The sequence below is a fragment of the Corapipo altera genome, unplaced genomic scaffold (assembly GCF_003945725.1).
Source record: "Corapipo altera isolate COAL_440 unplaced genomic scaffold, ASM394572v1 45, whole genome shotgun sequence".
NCBI lineage: Eukaryota > Metazoa > Chordata > Aves > Passeriformes > Pipridae > Corapipo > Corapipo altera.
In genome coordinates, this window is record NW_020884877.1 from 14593460 (window position 1) to 14616611 (window position 23152).

Genomic DNA, 23152 nt, shown 5'->3' on the forward strand with positions numbered 1-23152 from the left:
AAGCAGGGACTTCCCCTTCATGAAGCTTCTCTGGTTGTGACCAATGACTGCATTGTCCTTCACCTGCTTTTCAATACTTCCCAGAATAATCTTTTGCATGAATGGAAAGCAGTGCCATGGAAAGGGACCTGGGGGTCCTGGTCAATGGCAAGCTGAATATGAGTCAGCAGTGCCCTGGCAGCCAGGAGGGCCAACTGTGTCCTGGAGGGCATCAGGTAAAGCATCACCAGCCGGTCGAGGGAGGGGACTGTCCCGCTCTGCTCTGCACTGGGGCAGCCTCACCTTGAATACTGTGTGCAGTTTTGGGCAACTGAGGGAATGGCCTGAAGTTGTCTCAGGGAAGGTTTAGGTTGGGTATTAGAAAGAAGTTCTTCACCCAGAGAGTGGCTGGGCACTGGAAGAGGCTTCCCAGAAAAGTGGTCACAGAACCAAACTTGACAGAGTTCAAGAAGAGTTTGGATGATACTCTCAGGCACGTGGTGTGATTCTTGGGGACGGTCCTGTGCAAGGCCAGGAGTTGGACTCGATGATCCTTGTGGGTCCCTTCCAACTCGGCATATTCTGTGACTCTGGGAAATCTCCAGGACTGGGTCAAAGCTTTGAACTCTTTGTTCCTCATCCTGCGTGCGTTAGGGTAGAAACATTTCAGGTGTGGTACATTGTAGCCAGCACCTCATGAAGCAGATTGAGGGATCCCATTAGTGCTCCTTTCCTCAAGTTTTGGCGCACCATCCTATTGCTCATCACTGGCAAGCCTGATATTTTCCCTTTCCCCCTTCCAAGCTAGTTTAAAGCTCTATTAATGAGCCCCGCTATCTCCTGTGTGCTAGAACTCATTTTTTCCCTCTGAGATAGGTGCATCCCATCAGGTTTCAGTAGAGCAGGTGTTACAGATCATCCCATGGTCATAAAACTCAAAATTTTTCCAATTACATCAACCTCAGAGCCACACACTGGCCTGATGGATCTGCCTGTTCCTATCAATATTATTCCTTGTTAACAGGAATGCTCTTGACCATCCAACCAATCGTCCCAAGGTCCTGAAGTCTTTTTTGCTTGCCCTCAGACTTCTCTTTGTTATTTCATTGCTGCAAGCTTGAACAGCCAATAGTGGATAGTAATCAGAGGGCCTTACTACACTAGAGAGTTTTCCAGTAATGTCCCTTACGTAACCAAGCTCCTAGGGAACACTGGTAAAATGACCTTTATTCTGTGAGAATGAAAGGTACAGTACATCCTGGGAAAAAAATTGAGGGAAAGGGGAAGAAGGAGCATGCTTCTGCCAAATTCGCTCTCCACACACTTTTTCACTAGCAATTGATTAATTTCTAAATAGTTTCTCCTTTTCCACTCTCCCCATCCCTTTTCTCTGAGGACTGTTTTTCTTGCCTAAGTATCTAGTTCACAACTGTTAACATAGAACCTCAACTTATTCTCTTCTAGAATATCAAAGGCATATAGCTATTCAAATAATGTGTAAGTGCCTTAATTCTAACAAGGTTATGCTGTTTTAAGCCAAGATTAAAACCTACTGAGGGAAAAGAATTGGTTAAGAGCAAGCAGAACAGAAGACATTACTGCCTCACCGCTGAAACAAAAATATTCTTAAGTATTTTACTATCTTTTAATTACAGAAACAGACTTATCTGATATTTTCCTCTTTACTGGAATGGATGCTCTTTATTTTCCATAGGCTATACACAGTTACAGAAGTCTGGATTGAATCCAACAGCATACGATAAATTTGTAGAGAGTTGAAAGTTAAACAGACTGCAGAATTCTAATTACTTGAGAAGGTCAAGGGTAGTAATCCACTCTTTAAGTTTGGGGCTTTTTTGTAATACAGGCTCCTGATCTAGTAAAATCCAAACTGGATATCTGTTTTCACTCTTTCTCAGAAGAGAATGATGGCTATATATTTCGTAACACATGAATACACATTTGTCTCTTTTTGCTTGTGTCTTTACATGACTATTTTGCTGCCACTAAGTGACTTAGCAGATTAACAATGAATTATGGGCTCAGCTGCAAAACAAATGCAAGCCCGTAAATGAACAAAACATCAACTAGCTCTTCAAAACACACTTATATCAAGATTTATTCACAAATCTCCTGTTTACAATATTTCATCAGGCAGCAAAATAATGAGCAAAAATAAATGGCAAAAGGTAGTCAGTTCCAGAATTATGCACAAATCTCCTTTTTAAGACTGACTTTATGCATTGCCAAAAGAAAAGTGCTTCAGGAAGACTATAAAGAGGCTGTCAAAAGAAACCTTCTAAGAAACCTCCATCACATGAGCAATCTGTGATTGAAAATGGTATATATCTGATAAATTAAAAGCCACCTTTCAAGTAATGAGTACAGACAGAAATAACGTGCTAAACACATTAAATTATCTTGAAGGTCAAATAACAACCTTCAGAAAATGTATTAAAACAAATCTCAGTTATATAATTTTTTAGTCCATACAAACAGAAAGAAAATGGTTGAAAAAATATTGCAAAGTGTTCTGCTTGGGAACATCTGGATTATCTTTGACTTTCTCCCTTGAACACTGCAATTCACAGGCCACTGGTTTCAATCCGATTTGGCAGCTGCAAGGTTTCATTAGCCTTTTTCAGAATCTGAGAAGGCATCATTCATTTCTGTCATTTACTCTTCAGTTTCCAGTTTCAGTTTCTGGTTTCACTGAGACAGAAATGAGTGTTTTATTTCAGAAATATTTTGGGATGGAGGTGAAAACATACAGCTGTGCATTTCAGTGGTCAAGCTTCAAACCAAAAATTCAGTATAACTGACTTGTAATTATGCTTTGTTATCTCATTTATTCACAGAAGTCTCAGAGAGATAAAGGGGCACTAGCAAATTAACAGCAATTGAAACAGTGGAAGCAATACTAAAGATTTTTATTTATAACCAGTTCACATCTGTAGTATTTTGCTTTTCTATTAAAATCACTGCTCTGTGAATTTGCAAAGCAGGAGAATGTCAGTTGCCAAAGAAATAAAAATGGGACAGCAACACTTTTGTGCCTGACTGAAATACATATGGTGGTGTCTAGACACTACACTTCTGTAGCTGGAATATTAAAATACTGCAATTACACAGCATATCTGTAGAACTGTATGGGAAAGTAAAATATCTCTTTATATCTGAAAGTGAAAATCTCACGGATAAATTTCTAAGGGAAAATCCTGAACTGTATGTGATTCAAACTCCCACTGTACATCAGCCAGTTTAAGAGGCCTGAGTAGGTCACCTGCCTGAAGGCACTGCCCAGTGAAGCATATCCACTCTTGGAAAGGTAAAAGTTGGCTCGGGGAAGGCTTAGAAGGATGCTACGAACTGATTCTTTCAAGAAGCGCAGGAAGATTGCCAAGGGAAGAATAGACAATTTGGAGTCTAACATGGAACATGGTAACAAGGTTCTGTGCTCCTGCTGAGACCTCCCACTGCCCAGGATGGTAAAGCAGAGCAAAGGCCCTGTCATACCCTGGTCACTCTGCCCTTAGGCCTCGTATTGCTCTGAACACAAGGTAACACAGGGTACTTGTGGCTTTTCAACTCACTGAGACATGCTTTTTGGGGCCCACTTTCCATAAAGAATAAAATGTTTTTACTATATTACTCCCATAAAAATGGGGACTTGCTTCACAGAATCACTGAAGTGGTTTTGCTACTTTCGCTTCTTTAATTTCTTTCTCTAATTTAGCTCTTATTTTCAAAGAGGAAGACATCTTATCCCTCCATTTCAGAGGGGAGCATTTTCTTAGTTGATGCTCTACAGAAATACAAATAAATGTAGCAGTTGCCCCATAAAGGAAGTTTATGACCATATGATTGATATGGCTGGTACTGAACATGCAATACTGAAAGCAAGCACTTAAACCTTGCATTTTAACAGGAAACAACGATTACACCTTCTTTGTACATTATGACTCAGACTTTACTTACTCTTTTCAGTTTAGCATTGTATGAACTGATATTATTCTGATAGCCCTGCCAGTCTAGTTCAGAAATGAACACATATAGAGGGAATACATTAGTTCATGGTGGTATATATCCAGTGGACCATTAGGATGATCATTATAAATATTCTGAAGTAATAGACTGAATAAATGCTGAAGTGTAAAGAAACGTACAAGATGTGTAAGAGTACCATTTTTTAAAAAAAGGAATTATCCTTCAAGGTAATACGCCTTCCAAGCAAGAGGACTGTACGTGGAATGGAATTTATTTGTTCCTTCTCCTATTCCATCCAATAAGTTTTATTCTAAAATACTTAAATTTTTGTCCGTTTTAAAAAAAAAAAAAAAGTATGGTTTATGAATTCCTGTAGATTATAGCTGGAGTGAAGACTAATAAACACAGTATGATAAACATGAAAAAATCATTCATTACAAAAAAAGTCCCATGACAGCAATTTAAATAAACTCTCTCTTATGTAGAACTAAATCACAATAATATCAATAAGACTGTATCCAAATAAACCTGTAAAGATGCTAATTTAAAACTCATGTCTCTTGAAAAAACTGGAAGGGCAGCGAAAAATATTCTGGGAAAAATACTGACTCACATGACCTAGGGAATCTAGGAAAGGATGAAGGTAGTTAAAATAAATTAAGGATAAGAACCGCTAATGGTGCACATAATGTGTAGCAAAGCAATTAGTGATGCAATGAGAGACAAAAGAAAACCCCTACAAAGCTGACAGATTATAACAACATGGAACACTAGAAAATCAAGAGGAACGATTTTTTTTGAATGCAAGATTTAACCAACACCTCATGCTGAATATTCTAGGGTAAGCTTTGAAAAGAAGCTTACAACTTATTAACTTATTTATATATATACATATATATATATAAAAACTTATTAACTATCTCTAGTTAACAGATAAGTTAACAGATCCAGAGAAAATGATGAGTTGAAAGAAGCAATGGCAAATAGCAGACAGAGGACAAGAGAGTGTTCTGAAGCAACAAGAGAGTTAGGAAGCAACATCTTGGCAAAAGGGAAGACAAGGCAATGCCAAGATTCAGAAAAATATCCAAAGAGAAATACAGTGAGAAGAGCAAAAAGTAAAAATGAGAGACAAAAAGATGATGAAGACAAGCAAACCAAAATCCTCAAATCCAAAAACAATAAAAATAGGGGGTATAATATGGAACACAATTCTTCCTTCCTTCCTGAATTTCCTCTCAGTAATTAATTATGAGGAACTAAGGTGATTATATACTTGTTGACATGACATGAGCACTCAATTTTAGATAACACGTAGAATGGCTAAACACAGAAGAAAATTACACTTTCATCAAGTCACATCTCTCTTCTTGTTCCACTGTAAGATGTTTTCCGTTCTTTTTGTGTCCCCAGACAGCTCAGGCAGATGCTGATTCTAAAAGTCTGACATGTCTGCATGCTGGCAACAGATCATGGACCATCAACTCGCCCAAGGAGTCTGCCTTACTGTAATTCCAAACACCTTTACCCAGCACTTGTACTATTATGTGAGTAGTCTGATAAGACGGAATCTGATATAACTATACTGTGAAAGAAGAAACCTAGAAGTTACATTTTGGCTAATTTAACCAAATTAAACTGCAGAAAGCCAAATTACTTTAGTAAGCCAGGCAGAAAGATGAAAGTTGTAACTACTATTTTTTCTCATGCTCTCACAGACTGTGGTGCTGGATGCCAAAGCACAGATACCAACTCTCTCAAAAGGAGAAATGGCAGGTTCTTTCCTCAGCCATTCCCCAAGGTACTGAAGAAAAGTTTGCACAGAAAAAAAAGTGAGTGCTCCCGTTCCAAGAGTATGAGAGTTGCTTTGCCTGTTCTCACAGATGTATCTTTTAAATTTTGTTTTGTAAATACAGCTTTCGTTCACTGGATCTCAACCTTCATTTGTCAAGCAGATTAAAATGCCAGTCTTAAATATCTTATACTCTTAGAGATAACCAGAGCTATGCTCAAGTTGCCTCTAACTTTCTTTTGGGTATACTATAAAAATATTAACACTTTTTTCAATAGAACAAATATAGTCCTCTGTAAAAATAATTACATTTGTCCTAGAAAATTCACTTAGTTTTGATCAGTTTTACCAGTTTCTTTTTCAGTCTCCAATTCTAGTTTTATATCTTTTGTAGGCTTTCAATGCAAGTTGTCAAGGGTTACTAACAGCAGTGGAGAAATCAGCCCAGCGATTGTTTATTCAGACTGGCAAAGTAAGTAAATTACCCTGTTTACTATTTGAATTCCTCCTTAAACACCTGCATGGATGAAGTGAACCTTTTTCCCATAGCACAGACTAATACAGGTTGGTAAGGACCTCAGAAGGCCTCTATTCCAACCTTCTGCTCAAAGCCAGGTCAGCTATGAGTTTAGCTCAGGTTTCTCAAGGCTTTATTTACTCAGGTCTTCACACTTCAAATTCATTTGCAGTAAATTTTCAATAATGACTCTTAAGTCATCATGATAGTCAGCACTTTGAAATGAACATGGCCTTTGCTTTGTATCCCTGTGCCCAAGACCACATTCAGCCCCATATAAATATTGAACCTTATCACAGAACCAACCTGCAGATGATTTCACCATGTCTTCATCCTTATTTACCACTGTCCTCCTTCGTTTTTACCTTCTTCTCCCCGCATGCTATTTCTGCAAACAGCACTACTGTAACCTATGGGAACCTAGTATGGCACAGTCATTTAATGTGATTACATTTCAGTTTGTTCATATGTAAAATGTGGTCTCTCTGCACAGAACACACTACCTGGTGTCTTGCCTGGGAGTTTTTCTTGGCCTCACGACAGTCACGAAAACTTGCACCTCCTGAAGGAACTCGTGAGAGAAGTGGTGATACAAGAGAAATCTAAATGGCCCTTCATTATCGTAAAATAAACCCACTGAAATATCAACTCCCTGAATACTGCAGTTATAAAGATTTATAACCAATGTCTACTCCAATAAATATTTCTTCAAAAATTTTATGAGTTCTAACTTATGACTACATCTGTGATAGGAAAGAAATATAAGACAGTAATTGTTAATAGCAAATGTGCAGATATGTGTAATGCATTATTGCTGCACCAATCAGGAGTAATGATTAAATATATTGCATAAAATTTTAACATTAATCAAACTGATAACTGTGACAAGCAAATCAATACCTTTCAAAGCAAAGCTCCTTTTCATCAAATATGTTTGCAAATAGCGTGATTACTTGTTATTGCATATTTCTGGAAATTACTTCAGACAGCAAAGCCCACAGGTATATGGTGACTTTTTATTACAAAAATAAAATAAACAACATGCATTCATTATGATGCTAAGGATAATTACAATCTTGCTAAAATGTGAGTAGTATCTAAAAAGTTCACTTTCTTTTTCTTCTGCTTCTATCAGTGAGTGAATTAATTCCTTCACAAAAATGAACATCAATATCTTATTTCTCAGAAAGGCATCTATTTCTCAATAACATCCCAGGAAAGTCTCTGGTACCATGAAATGTACTAAGTGCTGTATTCGTTCTACAATACCAAACTACATGAAGGGATTATCTTTTTTTCATGCAGAAATCTAACGTAATTTACTCGGCTCAATTCATTATAAGTGATATGGGTTACTGAACTTCAACATTAACCATAGCCTATAAAGTTTGTTTTGGAACCCCACAAGGCTAATGGTTTGAAATGCAGTTTCACTTCTTCAGGACTGCACTCCAAACAAGAACAGAATTTTATTACTTTCCTTCAAACACCAAGTTCTAACTTGTATCTCTAAGGCAAAAGCATGGCAAGTTGCCTGCACACCAACTGCCCTGCAATATCGTAAGCTGAATGCACAATAACTCAACAGAACTCAAGTGTGTATTTTGCATGTGCAGCAATCTAGGATAAAGACATATGCAAAAAGGGAAATGTTTGACAAAGTAAGACATCACAGGTAAAATATGAAAGTTTTACGAACACAGATTCAGAGCACTGATATGCTTTCACTTGAGATAGTGTTTCAGACTTCAAAAAAAAGCCACTTTTTTGCAGTCTCCCCTTTTTCCTCCACGATAGATGGATAAGATTTATCCCCATTTCATACAAAATACCTCTTTCTAAAATTTAGTCACACACAGATGAGAAACTGTATGGTCTGAGTATTCCACCTGTCAGCATTATGGCTCTAACTCCACATAACTTTCCCATCACAAAGCAATTGTAAAGGCTACTATACAGGTTTTTCTACTATGCAACAAAGTTTCAATTGAAACATCGCCTTTTCCAGCAGGGGGGAAAATTTTTCCTTTAAAAAAACCCCACCCCTCTGGATTAAGTATGAAGATGAATATCATCCTAGGCCATTCCTGACTGGCACAACCACAGGGTGAGGTAGGCTGATTAAGGATGTCTCACAGCCAGGAAGTCCAATGGAATCACTCACCCAGTATAGTCCTCAGGCAGCACTGAATGCAAGTCTCTTGCGAACCTAGACTTTAATTCAGAGCTTCCCTCAAGGAAGTTAGATGTGGGAACAACATGTCCTCAACTGTGGGTGAGTTCCACCCTCTAAAATAACGTAGTGAAATTTGCAGGTTCTGTATGCAGCTGTAATACTTGGTATTCAGGGCCAGCAAAAGTAAGTCAACAAGGAAATAGATTTTTCCTTCTTTCCAGTATTTAGAGAATTTAGCATAGTAACTAAGGTTTTATTTGTCTGCAGATGTTTCAGATAGGAAAAGGGGAAAAAAAGGAGAAAAAAACCCAAACAAACCCATGAGTTTAAACAATTTAAATCACGAAGGATCATTTTAAAAGGGAAGTAGAATCCAATTTTAACAGACCCTAAAGAATCTGCTTCATGCATGCTCACTTGAAACCAAACCACGACATTCTTAAAATTTCAAGCAGGGAAACCTGCTCTGGTTACCTTGGTGATAAACTAAAGACAAAATTGCACATAATTGTTGCTGATGTCACTGCTCCCAATTGTTTCCAAGGTTACAGAGTATCTCAAATAATTGTGATGTTTCATCTAGACTGTATTGGAAGCCCATTTTCTCTTCTCAGTAAATTGTTTAGTGCTGCAGGTAATCTATCTAAACCTTATCTATTAAGGCATCAGCAGCCTCCGAGCAACCTCTGGTAATGATGTAGATTTATATGTTGAAAATGTAGCTACCTAGTTCTTTACTGAGCAATTTGACTCCAAGATTATCTCAATTATTTTTGTCCTAAGAATCTATCTCCATAACAAAGTATATTAATCAATCATAGAAAAATATCTGAACACTAAATGTCTTACTGCAAAGTAATATTACATGTGAGCTATCTACCTGGAAGGAAGCTATTTCCTGGGCTGAATGGTGGAAAATTGGCTGTTAACTATTTATAACTGACTGATTTTTTCACCATCTTCAAACTCATTGTAAATGCAGAGCACAAGTATTTTGCTGCACTGAAAGAAAAATCAGCCATACTACATCTTCTCCATCGCAGCCTCCAGTTTACTATGCACCATAGCATGAATTTTCTTAAAAATCAGTACATACTATATGCAAGGATTACTGTGTTACCCTGACAGAATTACTGCCTAAGGACAACTACAGACAATGCTAGTAACTACTGCAGTTCGTTCAAGAAACGGGGAGCAGTTTTGAAAACACAACAAAACCAATGTATTTTTAGTCTACAATAATAAAAGCCAGACTTTGTAGGTCAGCTCTATCCCCTAAATCTAACTAAGCTACATTTCAAATCCTCACTTCTGAAGGAGATGACAGTAGGTGTCCATCTACCAACTCTCCTCCTGCTGGATGTGCCTTTCATCACATGACTGCTCTCAGACTGCAGGGCTTGACCTTGTCAGCACGAAATTTTCCACTAGAGCAAAACAAAATGGCACTCACAGTATCTTAGCAGTCTGCTATTACTTATGCAATGGATTTTGAAAAGTAATGATTTACTTTAGGAACAGGATGACTAAAACCATTTATGTGCGTTTAATGCATGAAATGAACTGCATATGCAGTCACTAAAAACATCTGTCAGGCATCTCAGCTTCTACCTAGGGTTCAGAGGCAGTTAGAGTGCAGCATGGAGAATAACACAGAGTATCAGAAGTGATTCCTTTTTATTTGCTCAGAAAATGGTTGAGACCATGTTTGTTTTCATGATTATTCATTGGAGTTTCCTGACGAATTCTGTTCAGCTGCACACATTTTAGGTCTTTTGTGTGTAATTTCCATGAACGTTCTAGCAACAACTATACTGGCAGGAACGTTTGCTGAAACAGTCTGTTTTAAATAAGCACCAAAGAATACCCTTCTATTCATGAGAAAGCCAGTTGGAGGAGAGACTCAGTGAATCAAAACCCAGAAATATACTGTGCAGGCAAAGTCCTCCCTAACAGCTGAAACAGTAAATGCTTACCACAGACTATTCAACAGCAAGTCACAGAGCACAAATTACAACTACTTGCTGAAATTACGCTATGAATACATATGAACAAGGAATGCACCTGCAAAATCAAATTCTATCTGTACACAGCTTATAAAAAAGAATAGAAAGAAAAAATCAATGAGAAACAGTTATGTAGTTGTAGATAAGTTACGTGACAACTGAATAGTTAAGGAAAGGGAGGAGGGAAATTGCACCAAGATGATTTAATTTTAGGGCTGATTTCCTATTGTCTCTGTTGTAGTAGATAAAAATATTATAGTAGTATATTGTAGTATATAAAATATTATTAATATATTATATATTAAATAAATTATATATATAAATATTTTGCCCTTTCTCAAATATATTAAAATGTCATAAGGTAAATGGAGAACAGCCCCCATTTTGCTATGATATGGCTGCTAACTGCATACACTTCAATTTCTAGATTTGTTGCCAGACTTAAAAGACTAGTTATACAAGCCTACTTGGTATAGTCTTAGACACAAACAGCTGCTTTTTAAACACAGATAATATAATGAAGGTGACAGTACTACAAGCTACTCATTACTCAGTTCAACCCTGGCACAAATCTATTTAAGTCTGATATTCAAACCTTAGGATGCCTTTGACTTTTATCAATTCACAAACCTGTTAGGAACGAATTAGTAATGAATAAATCCTATACATCCTTATTAGGGTAGATCCCCTGCTCTGGCATTTTTGGCACTGCTGGAAATTGTGAGATAATGTGACAGCAAGAATATTAAAATATCTTGTCCTCATAGCACAAAACTGTTTCCCTGTGGACTTAACACATGCTTTGCCAGATCATTCAAGCAAAATACCAGGACATTCATCCATCACTAGCAGTGTACCACAGGGACCAAAATGGCCCAACCCCATTCAACATCTTCATTAATGACCTGGATGATGGGGCAGAGTGCACCCTCAGCAAGTTTGCTCATATTGCAACCTGTGAGGAGCAGCTGATGCACCAGAGGGTTGTGCTGCCATCCAGAGAGAAGGAACCTCAACAAGCTGGAGAAATAGTAAACAGGAACTTCAGAAGTTCAGCAATGAAAAGTTCAAAGTCCTGCACCAGTATTTTCTGGAGGCTGACCAGCAGGAAAGAAGCCTTGTGCCAAAGGAACTGGGGGTTCCAGTGGACACCAAGTTGAACAGGAGCCAGCCATGTGCCCTTGTGGTAATAAGGGCTGTTGGTATCCTGGGCTGCATTAGGAGGGGTGTTCCCAGCAGGTTGAGGAAGGTGATCCTTCTCCTCTACTCAGCCCTGGTGAGACCACAGTTCTAGGCTCCCCAGAACCAGAGAGATATAAAGCCATGGGAGACAGTCCAGCAAATGGTCACCAAGATTGATTAAGGGAGTGGAGCACCTCCCATATGAGAAAAGGCTGAGACAGGTGGGACTGTTTAGCATAGAGGAGAAAGCTCAGAAGGGATGTTATCAATACACAGAAATATATGAAGGGAGAGTGGAAAGAAGACTCTTTTCACTGGTGCCCAGTGACAAGGAAAGAGTTGATGGGCACACACTGAAATACAGAAGGTTCCACCTGAACATCAGGAAACACTTTTTCACTGTGAGGGTGACTGAGGACTGGCACAGATTGTCCAGACAGGTTGTGGTGTCTCCGTTCTTGGAGACTCCCAACTCTTGGAGATATTCAAAAGCTCTATGGACATGGTTCTGGGCAGTCTGCTACAGGTGACTCAGGCTGAGCAGGACAGTTGGACAAAATGACCTCGCATATGTCTCTTCCAACCTCAAACACAGAAGCATATTAACAGAAATGAAACACAGAAGTGCTTCTCAAAAATTCCACTAGCTGTCCAACATCCTATTTGGGGATGTAAATAATTTAAAAAATCTAGTCATATTTGACTTGGTCAAGATTGTATGACAAGTCTGTAACCTTCTGAAGAACTAGTAGTGGTCTTCCCAATCCTTAGTTACAGACCTTTTTGCACCTAGAGACAGACTATTCTTGAGTTGAGTCTATCTCAATTCCTACCAATTAAGTAGGATCCCAAGGACCTTGTATTTCTGCTCACTAGATGTAACATGTCACATTACATTTTTAGTATTTGAAATTTTCTATAAAAATACAATCCCAAAGTAATGGAAGTCCAATGTATCAGACAACAAAATTATGTGTAAAAGTCAAATTACTCCTCAGACAAATACACACAGCTGTTATGGATACCATGATGCTCTGCCTAAAACCATAGGCATAATCTGGTCTTTGAAGTAGTTAGTCACAGTGCTGTAAATGCACTTCACATTCCTATTAAGAAATAAACAACTTGTATTCCTGATGTCAAATAATTTACCATAAGATTATCTGAAACACATTCCTTTAATCACTTTAAACACTTCATTTTAAATAACTACAATTGTATTAATTCGTTTCACAAAAGCAATAATTTCTAAGCTTTGCTGTCCTACAACATGTATTTGTGTTTCTTTACTGTTCCAAGCAACAGCAGTAAGAGAGTATGCTACATGATATATCAGAATCGTGTCAGTACCAGTGCAGATGGCAAAATTACAAAAAAGTTGGTAAAGCCAGTTGTAATATGAAAGGTTGCATCAGAAAATGTTAATATGCAAAAGTTACCTCCAAAAAATACTGTCCCACAATGGATCTTACCTGTTCAGATGGCTGAAACTACCTGTGCTACCAGGTGCTCCACATATATACAGCACAGCAAGGTCAAGATGCAATGTCTGGCCCAGTCACACTACCTGCTGAAATGATATTCTGTTGTCTCTACTCTCTCTTGACAAAATCATACCTTAAAGATGACAATAACTTGAAGAACTCGTGAAGAACTTTGGAGTTAATTTACCAACATTAAAGATGTGTGTACGGTGGCACAGAACATACAAAGATAATTATACTGCCTACATGCAAACTACTGTGACGCTGAAGTCATGATGGGGTAGGAGGTGGTTTGGTCCTGCTAGAATGCAGGTCAGCTCCTGAAGCAGTCAGGCATCACTAAATTCAAACTAATAAGGACTCCCAAGAGTTTTAAATCTCAACACAGTACAACACAGATGAAGAACTACACCATTCAATGAGTACTCACAAGCTCAATTCCATTTCATTCCTCGTTATTTAACATGAATTATGAAGCATAATAATTTTAAATGAAATTTCATTTAAGTCCCAGATTTTGTGAGTTAGAAAATTTAATAACCATTTCTTATCACCAATCAGTTTTAAAACAGATGCCTTCCACTGCTCTCAGAAGAGCAACTCTTGATCGACACAGACATGAGAAGAGAATTTGGTTTAATTTCTGTTAGTGTCACCTGTCAGTGTAACCCAGAAAAATTGTTCTTTACCACCTCTCTGTAAAAGACTGTAAAGAGACAGATCCTGAGACACAGGATATTTGCAAGAGGATCTGAAATCCTGACTTTAAACCGGTACATACACCCCCATTCACCCTTTCTAAACTACAATGTACAATCTTTATCTCCTCTTTGCCACACTACTATTTATAGTCGTTACTTTTCAAAATTTTAAATCACTAGTGGCGATTTGTTGTGATACCTTAAGAGATAGTACTGATATGGTGTAACATTTCTCACAGGATAACATAGTTAGAAGAATTTATGGACTTATTTTACTTCAAAAAGCTTAGGTGTAATGGTATTTGAAAATCTTTCACTTTGTAATATTTTGCCAAAACAGACATACACCTAAGTAGTGGTAGCAGATGGAAGAGGTTAAAAGTATCAACTCCCCAATTACCAACTTTGCTAGGCCACCTTCCCTTCATAATTTAGACCCTTCTGTTGGAGATTTGAAAATATATTCCAGACAGATGACATGTTAACAGAATCATTTCATGGTTCAGTGTCTTCGCAGTATGATTTATTTCTTATCTCTAGGCACTGGAGGTCCCTTTTCAGGAGATTTATTGGTTAGATCCAAGAATTCATTCTGATGAGGGAAAACGTGTGCATCATCGCAAAACAGAACGTTAATATTTCCTCTAAGATAATGCTTCTTGCTCATAAGCAGTTTTATAAAAGTTTCATGCATGTGGCATCACAACTGTTTCCAAGACACTGCACCTTCATACAAGAAAATGTTCAGAAATGAAAGAGGTTTCTAAAATTTGTATTAGTCCATGAACTTATATCCTCTTCTCTTCTAAATTTACATATACAGAAATAAGGCCCAGAGTCTAATGAAGTATTTGACTTAAAATTTAACTGGCATTTGCTTTTTCACTCCATTTTTGCTATCAGATATTTGCTGCAGACAATACACTTTTCATAGGACAAGAAAGGTGTTTAACCACTGGAAAATGCTTAAGCATCTGGCCCACGGCTAAGGCTGTATTATTGAAAGTATGAAGTTAATACTTACACATCTTAAAAAAAAAAAATCATGTTTTCAAAAGCACTTAGCATCCAGCATCTCCTGTTTGGAAACACTGGTCAGGTTTTGAGGGAAGTGCAGCACAGTGGGATCACCTATCTTTTCTTATATCCTCTGGAAATAAGATATTTTGTTGAGATAAATTCAGTCTCTAATCCCATTTTTCATTGCTCGACTCAATGAATGAAAATCTGAATTTAAATGGGCATAAGAAGCCTCCTCTTCCCACAACACCATATAATCCATCTTGGTATCCTACGGTGTATCCCCAGATGTGCTCCTTTGCAGACCTCTGAGATATTCAGTCTGGAGCTTAGTCCATCCCTGCTCCAAGTTACATAACACAGACATGAATCTATGTTAGCTGGAGGCAGTAAGTAACATAAGTCCCTGACCTGAGTTCTACACAAGAAGATACCTCCAAAGATCCTGGGGGTATGTAACTGCTGTGACTGCAAGTATAAAATCATTCATCTAATGGTTGATTCAAATCCTATAAAGTCAAAGTGAAGACTCATTGATTTAAATTATACTCTTTTAAAGATGAAGGCCCAGTTCACTATGTTGAAACTCAATGCCAAGGCTAACAGCACACTTACTGGCTGTGTCTAGAAAAAAAGCCAATGACTAAACTGATACAGAAACTTAACTACTTGAGAATGGAAGAAACCTAGAGAAACACACATAGAGACTTCCGTAGCTAGTTTTGGCAATTTTACCATTACTTACACTTTTAAGTATTCATGAAAACAGATTATTAAACAAGTTTCAAGTGCTTGATAACAAAACTTGAAAACCATTGCAAAGTTTTCTGCTAATGTAAAAAAACCCAGCAGCACAGAAAATAGACCAGCCTAGTCCACAGAAGATAGTATAAATAGAAAGATATTGATCAGGAGGAGATAAGAACATAAGGGAACAAGGAACTAATTCTTGATAACTCTCTGCCTGACTGATGTCCAAGTGTCATTAACTGTGAACAGCAATGTCACCTCTTCTTCTCCAAAGTCTCATCAGCCTCATCAACAAAAATTATCCTGGGAGAACACATACAGAAACCAGATACATAAACCAATGAATCAATATACTTTTATTTTTATTGCTTGTTATTACCCATTATATTTATTGCTTGTTATTTGCAGAAGCTTTTTGCACTTCCAGATAAAATGGAGCTTGACTGTAGGGAACAAAAGTCACACCATAACTGTGCAAGGCGCATTGGTGTCACTTGGTATTTAGTACATTTAGTGCATTTAGTACATTTAACAATTACTTGAAACTTAATTTGTCAGTTTTACATCAGACCATGTCAGAAACAGGAGCTATTATCAACAACCTAAATTCTATATGTCTTTGTCAGAAATTAAGAGTATGGGTACATACACAAGACTGGAATTATATAAGGTTATATTGCTTCCTGAGTCGGGTCTTACCTCTGGAATCCTAGAATTAGCAGTGCATAACATTAGTATTTGCTCCATTGTATACTCCAGTGGTTTGAACAGCAAATTACAGTTGTGAGATCATTTTGGAAACTGGTTATCTTCTGCTAGTGGCCATTTACCAGCTGAAAGCAAAATCTAGCTGAAGAAGCTCTTTATCAGTATATACCTCAGGAGCTGTAAGCTCCAGACTTCACTCGAGACCAGAGATGCAATAATGAAAAAGAAAACTAAAAAGAAAAAAGAAACAGAAAGGTTCCTCTTCTTTTGATTGGATCCTACAACAACACTGTCATGTACAGAGGGGAAATAGGGATTGACTGTACTTTTCCTCTTCTCATAGGGCAGCTAAGGGTTACTAAATAAAGCTAGCGAGTGGCACACAAGAGTTCTCCCAATAAAATATAGCTACCCTGTAGGCTTCTTTGCTACTAGATTTTACAGTGGATAAGAATTTGTACTGGATAAATTCAGAGATGACAGTCAAGGATACTAACTACCTAAAAATCATCAAATAGCTTAATATTTGCATTTATAACTTCAGACACAGATACTATCACAAAAGCAGAAACCGTAAAGATGCCAGATCCCTAGGCTTAGAGGATTTTGGACTGAACAGTCTCAGAAGGTGAGCTGCAATGCTTCTATATGTCACTGCTTGAGCACCCAACAGCCAGTGCTTGGAAGAGCCTCTTTCAACCTGAGAAGAGCCTCAATGCTAATGTTAAAAATGCTGTTAAAAATGTGTGCATTTCAGCACAGAGATCAGGAACTGCACTGAGATTAATTCTAAACTGTCAAACTACTCTAAGAGGGGAATGCACCTTTTTGTTATATATTTGCTATCCCTCTGAACTGACTTCAAACAAGTACCAGGAAAGAAGTTGTATCTCCTACACCCCAGGCCCTTATGCCATCCAGCACTCATCATAGTCCATTTAATATGCATGCACAGTTAGCAGCAGGGTTATAGCTCATATAATGCACAGCAGAGGAAAATATCTCTTTAAAGTTGCTACCATTCTATTTGGTAAATATACCCATTGTTTCATTAATCAGATCGATAATTTTCCCTTGTTTTGCTAAGTCTTACAGAGATGCAACAACAAATAGAGAAAGTGGTAAACTACAGATAGAAATCAAAGACTCTATATGCCCTATTCTATGTATCTTCCTATTGCTTTGCTGTTACCTTTGGTATGACTTATGTATGACTCCTTTGAGCATTGATAAAATTTATAGATGTTGCTTTAGTAGTCTGAAGCCTCCCTTGCTGCCTTACCTGCCAGGACCTGTTTTACACTTGTGCAAGATGAACCACTGCTTCAGTATGAATAATTTTGGAAAGAGTGGTGGCAGTTCAGGTCTGAGCTGGGTAGAAGGAGATAACTATATGAGGCAGAACCCAGCATAACTGCATCTGCATATAAATAGACTTAATCAGAAATGCAAATTGCAATCAGAAGGAAATTTAAAAGTCTATGATAACCATGCAGATAACAAAAGGTCAAACACTTGTATTGCTGAAGGTTTTAAACTGTTATCAGTCAGTGGTGATTCTTTCTTCATGAACCAAAATGGGGAAAAGACAAGTATAGGCCAGTCTAATCAATGACAGACAAATTCTATGTTTCTTTGATTATTACAGCTCTTCTGTTTTTAAACTCTATTTTACACTGTCCAATCAGGAAGAGTCCATGAAATGAAAACAGATGAAATCAAAAGTAAACAGCATGAAATAATACAGCTAATTTACATGAGTATATATAGAGGGAATTTCTATCGCTTTTTCCTATCCAATACAGTATCATTCATACTGAATTGTCCATACATGACAATCCAAATCTTCACATTTTAAAATCCTTGGGTATCCGAAAAAATAAATTATGACTACAGCTTGCTGAAACTGTCAGACTGCTTCACAGCATTGTCAAAATTGTGTGTTTTTCTTTCATAGGAAAACAAGCCTAAGACTCTAGGGGAATAACATTTTAAAATTCCCCTAGTTATATGTGTTGGCTTCTACTTTTGAAATAACTGTTTTCATCCATAGTATATAAGAAAAGATAACTACTTTTTAAGGGAGGTACCTGGATAAAATATGATTTTATATTCTAATATAAGAATAAAATAAATATGTAAGTCTTCATAATTTCAAGGAATTTTAAATATGAATTATTGTAGAAATCAGGTTGAAAAAATAAAAATCTTTAACATTTAGATTTTTAACATCTTTTTGTAGGAGAGATTCTTAGGATTTGAAGCACAAACATCTTTCAATATTTCTACTTTCACTAGACTGCCTTTGAACAAACTAGTGAGTGAAGAGAGCCATCTAGTGCCATACCTTGGAATTTTAAAAAGGGTTTTCACCGGATGCATGTCAAATAAAGGAGGGTCTCCATCCCCCAGTTCAATAGCTGTTATTCCCAAGGACCATACGTCACACCGAGCATCATATGAGTAGTCATACTGTTGTTCACAAGCAATGACCTATCAGAGAAGAAGCAGAGAAAACAATGTTTTAACCTAATGTACAGTTCGTGCCTTCCTAGTGTGACATGAAAGTACTTTTTGTGAGTCATGTCTAAAACGCTATGTAGCTTTCAAATCCATATCTTTGCCCATATATCCCAGCTAAAGGAAACACCACAAAAAGGTAACTGTAAATTAGAATAGGTTTGTTTTCTTTCAAACAATCTCCTTTTTTTTTTTTAATACATTAAGCTCCATGGGATGCTTCAAACATCTATAAAAAGAACATTGCTACTAAATTCTGGTTTTGAAAGCGCTTCTTACAGAAACCTATTATAACAGCAGAGAACTCTATTGATGTTATTAACTTCTATGACTATTCATGAGGATAGACCAATTTGCACAGCTGTTTTTTAGATAAGAATGTTACATCAGTCATTTCTGCCTTTTTTGCTTTCTTAGTTTGTATTTACTAGATTTGAGTAGTTTACAAATCAGAATTGACATACCAAGTATCTTGTCTAAGAAAAACTGAAGTTAACAGGAATCTCTCCTTGGACATCAGAACTGTTTTATTTCACAAACTTGATGCACACTTCCAGTCAACCCACTGATCACATTCTAATAAGCTAACTATTCATATAATGTGAAAACAATTCCACATCTAAATGTGAGATTCAAACTAAAGTTTTAATTTAGCCCTTATCCTTGTAAAGGGAGCAGAAAAAAATTGCAGTTTCACTGCTTTTTATTCTATCATGATTCGGCATTCTGTTTCAAGTTTGTCTTCCCAAATCTAAACAATCAGACCACCTGCTTCGAAAATTTGTCAGATACTTGTATATTACCATTATCAGCTTCCATGATTTTTCTCATAGTTTTTAAAGTACCTTTAGTAATTTGTACTTAAGATAAACAGAACATGTCCTAGGGTGGCTATACCTATGTTCTAGAAGAGATTTGATTTTATTTTTTTTATAAATTCTGTATTACTTCTGAGTTCTTGTGTTAGGGCTTCAATTTGGGATAATACTTAGCAGAGATGCCAACATGCAAGTCAGCACCCCAGGAAGCTGCTGGCAGAGAGCCACCTGCTGTAAAATAACCTTTCCTGGAGAAGCTGCTGATTCCAGTTTAACATCTTAGTTCCTTTCTCCACAAACTGCACCTAACAGAGGCATTCCTCCCTCTGGTAGTGATTTTGTCCAACAGGCGCATAGGACTTGTCCATCTTTTACTAGGGACTCATGCACTGTGGTGCACTCATCATTTATTTTATCCAAAATCAGGGATGTTAAACACAGTTAAAATAATACTGAAATGTCTGGGGTTTTTTTGCACTAAAGTTGCACATCAATTAATTCCTTTTTTTTTTTTCCTAGAGCAAATCAGTTCAGAAAAATTAAGACCTTTCACGAACTTTCTAGCAGTGTTTCGACAACTGTTGAGATCTCTCTTTCTCCTCAATTTTTCCAGTTAGTATGCCAAAAAATGAGGAAAAATTGAAGTAAGCACTGCAAAAGAGGATTCAGGGGATTTTTTTCTTCAACTTGAAAAGGCAGAGTTTTGTTAACTAATGCAGTGCTTTTCAAAATTGTCACACAAATATAATTTTCCATCTCCCTTAACAGAATGCCTTAAGTGAAAGCTCTGGAATACTTTTTAGTTCTTAAAAATGTTCATTATAGCCTTGATCTCATCCCAGAGATCGCTCTAACTCTTGAAAAAGATGAGTTTTACTGTGCAGTAGACAGATTTTACACAACTCAAGCAGAGTGCTTTAAACCACCACCTCTGTTTCAGAGGCCATTTTGATAATTTTATTTTCATGCCCGAGAGAGAAGAAATCAAATGCAAAAAATTGTAAAGAAAGTCAATGTGGAGATCCATCAGAGATACTTAAATAATATATTCTAAATGGGCCATCATTGAAATTTTGCTCACAGATTGAAGAGGAAGCCTGTGTTTCTTGATTATTTTTGTTTCTTTATACAGTTCCCAAAATCATCTGTATATTCAATGACACTTCCTCAAAAAAACAAAAGAAAAGAAATCATCCAAGTCAGCTTCCAAGGCCATAACTTGGAAGCTTATCCATATGTGGCTAATTAAATGCACTGTGTTATCCCCCCTTTTTTAACACATGAAAAATATTTATCTGCTTACTTAAAAAGCTGTGAGAGTCAACTCCTGGAAGCAAATATCTCAGAAGTTGCCTGGTTGTCATCAGTGTTCTGAGTCCTTTGCAAATACTTGTCTGTTTGTTCTCAGACTTTATGATGCAGAGGAATATATTTTCAAGAGAAGAAGGACCTGCTCAAGGTCACACTGGACTTTGTCAGCAGTGCCACACACATAGCTGGTCTCCCACATTCAAAGACATCATGATTTTTTCCCTATAAGCACATCACAATTGCTTCTAACTACAGAATGATAACAAAATTTGCTGTGTATCTCAATCTCTGAAGGATTAACAAGGTACACTAAAATAATGAAAGTCAGAATGTTCGTAATGTTCTGACATTCACTGCATTCATAATGGATGGGGAAAAGAAAGTACGCTGCAATTGCTGTTTTAAAAAAGAGAAAAAATTCTTAAATCTTTTCTCAGCTTCACAATATATTACCTACCAAACAAGGACCATATAAACCACTATGTTTTAGACCATTAGCTTGACTATAGTGAGATCAGCCTCACAGTAAAGATACAAAATGAACTGCTCTTCACCAAGTACACAGCATGTACATGAAGTTAACAATCACTCTGGTTTGAAACAAGTTTTCCATTTCTGCTGAATTCATTACTAGAATCTTACAAACTTATGCACCCCTTAGAGAAACACAGATGCCATTAATTTTTAAAGTAAGAATCAAATTTTACAGCTTTTTCCTTTATGAAAGGTGCACACCAGCAGTTTGCTTTCTATGTTGGCTAGCAGAGAACATTCTACTTTGCAATGTGAAGAAGAAAGTGTTTTCTAAGTCACGGTTTACCAGCCAGTCAGCTCCTTGGGAATGCTTCAGTCCTGGTTTTCATTGAAAACTATTGTTACTCCCTGCAGAGCAAAAAAATCTCAAAAAGCAAAATACAAAAAGTGAATATACTATTGACTTATTTTTTTATTATGTTCCTGTGTCTATCAGGAACTCAGAGATACTTTTTTTTTTTGAAACATCTCTCCTTTTTGTTGGAGGTCTGGAGCTGAGAGCACCACTCAGCACTGCTGATGCCTGCTCTGGCCAGTGGGGCATGAAGACAGAGAGCCCAAAAGAAATGATCTGAAACTGAAGAACATGCTACTCCCTTTCTCTTCCTTATGCAAAGACATCATATTTGTACCATTTTTGTATCCAGCAAAATCCTCCCCTGCTTGCACAAATAAAACAGAAGAGGTAGTTTGCTTTGCTGCAAACATGTTCATGCCAAAGCTTCAGAAGGTGATGTAGTTCATCTTGATATTTCCTAGTAAACACCATGGTAATAAGCACCAAGTCTTTCACTTCAGCAAGGGTTGCTTACATGTACACAATGGCTTGGCTTGCTAAGGAGACCGCTGTCACCTTTCGTTTTAGTTGTAATTTCATCATGGTTTCATACCCAGCTACACTGCTGTTAGGTTGAAAAGCACCTAAACAGCACAGAGAAACAGACAGTGTTATGATAGTTGTCAACACTAATTGTGCTGAGGGTCACACTGGTAGAGAATGAAGTGAAGGGGAATTCACAGGTCTGTAAAAAACAATACATTAACAAATTGGTCACAGGAACTCAGGGAGATTAAGAGGAATCAGTGTCTAGGCATTTTGTGTGATTTATAATTTGTTCAGAAACAAAAAATTCACGGAGATACAGAAGACGATTCACACCCTGACAAGAAAACTTTATATTCAAGGATATAATTCTGCCTGTTCCGAAATCAATACAAATATTTCTTTGAACTTCATCAAGAACATAAGTAGACCAAAGGTGGATTTAAAAGAAGGAAAACAAGTAATATGGAGAACTACCTGTAATTCGTGCAGTGGTCATACTGACTCGTGCAGAGGGAGGAAGCTATAGGTATGTTTAGCTGAAGCAAAATACATCAAACCCTTTCAAGTTTACCCAGAATTATTAGAAGTGAACTTACTTTCACTTTGCCTCAGTATATACAGTGCACGTACAAAAGCAGAGCTGCCAGCATACACAATACTAACAACAGCAGCACAGATGTGCTCCCTGGAGATGACTGCTCCACACTGAGTGCTAGGGACCCACCCACAGAAGGAGTCAGAAAGGCTGACGCTCCTGAAGTGAGGCAGTGTGTGCTCCGCTGACGTAGCCAACTAAGCAGCTTATGTGGTGTGTGAGCACTGTGCTGAAAAGCACTGCGTA

The 23152-nt window shown here is 37.3% G+C and overlaps 1 protein-coding gene across 13 annotated transcripts in view; it reads right to left on the reverse strand.

Annotated features, from left to right (window-relative positions):
• Window positions 1-23152, reverse strand: part of MYO3B (myosin IIIB) — a 201484-nt gene that overhangs the window by 136226 nt on the left and 42106 nt on the right. For all 13 annotated transcript variants that reach the window (XM_027636968.1, XM_027636971.1, XM_027636969.1 and 10 more), the window contains one exon: window positions 18650-18795. In XM_027636968.1, the coding sequence (XP_027492769.1) occupies window positions 18650-18795 (146 nt within the window). The remainder of the gene's footprint in view (window positions 1-18649; window positions 18796-23152) is intronic.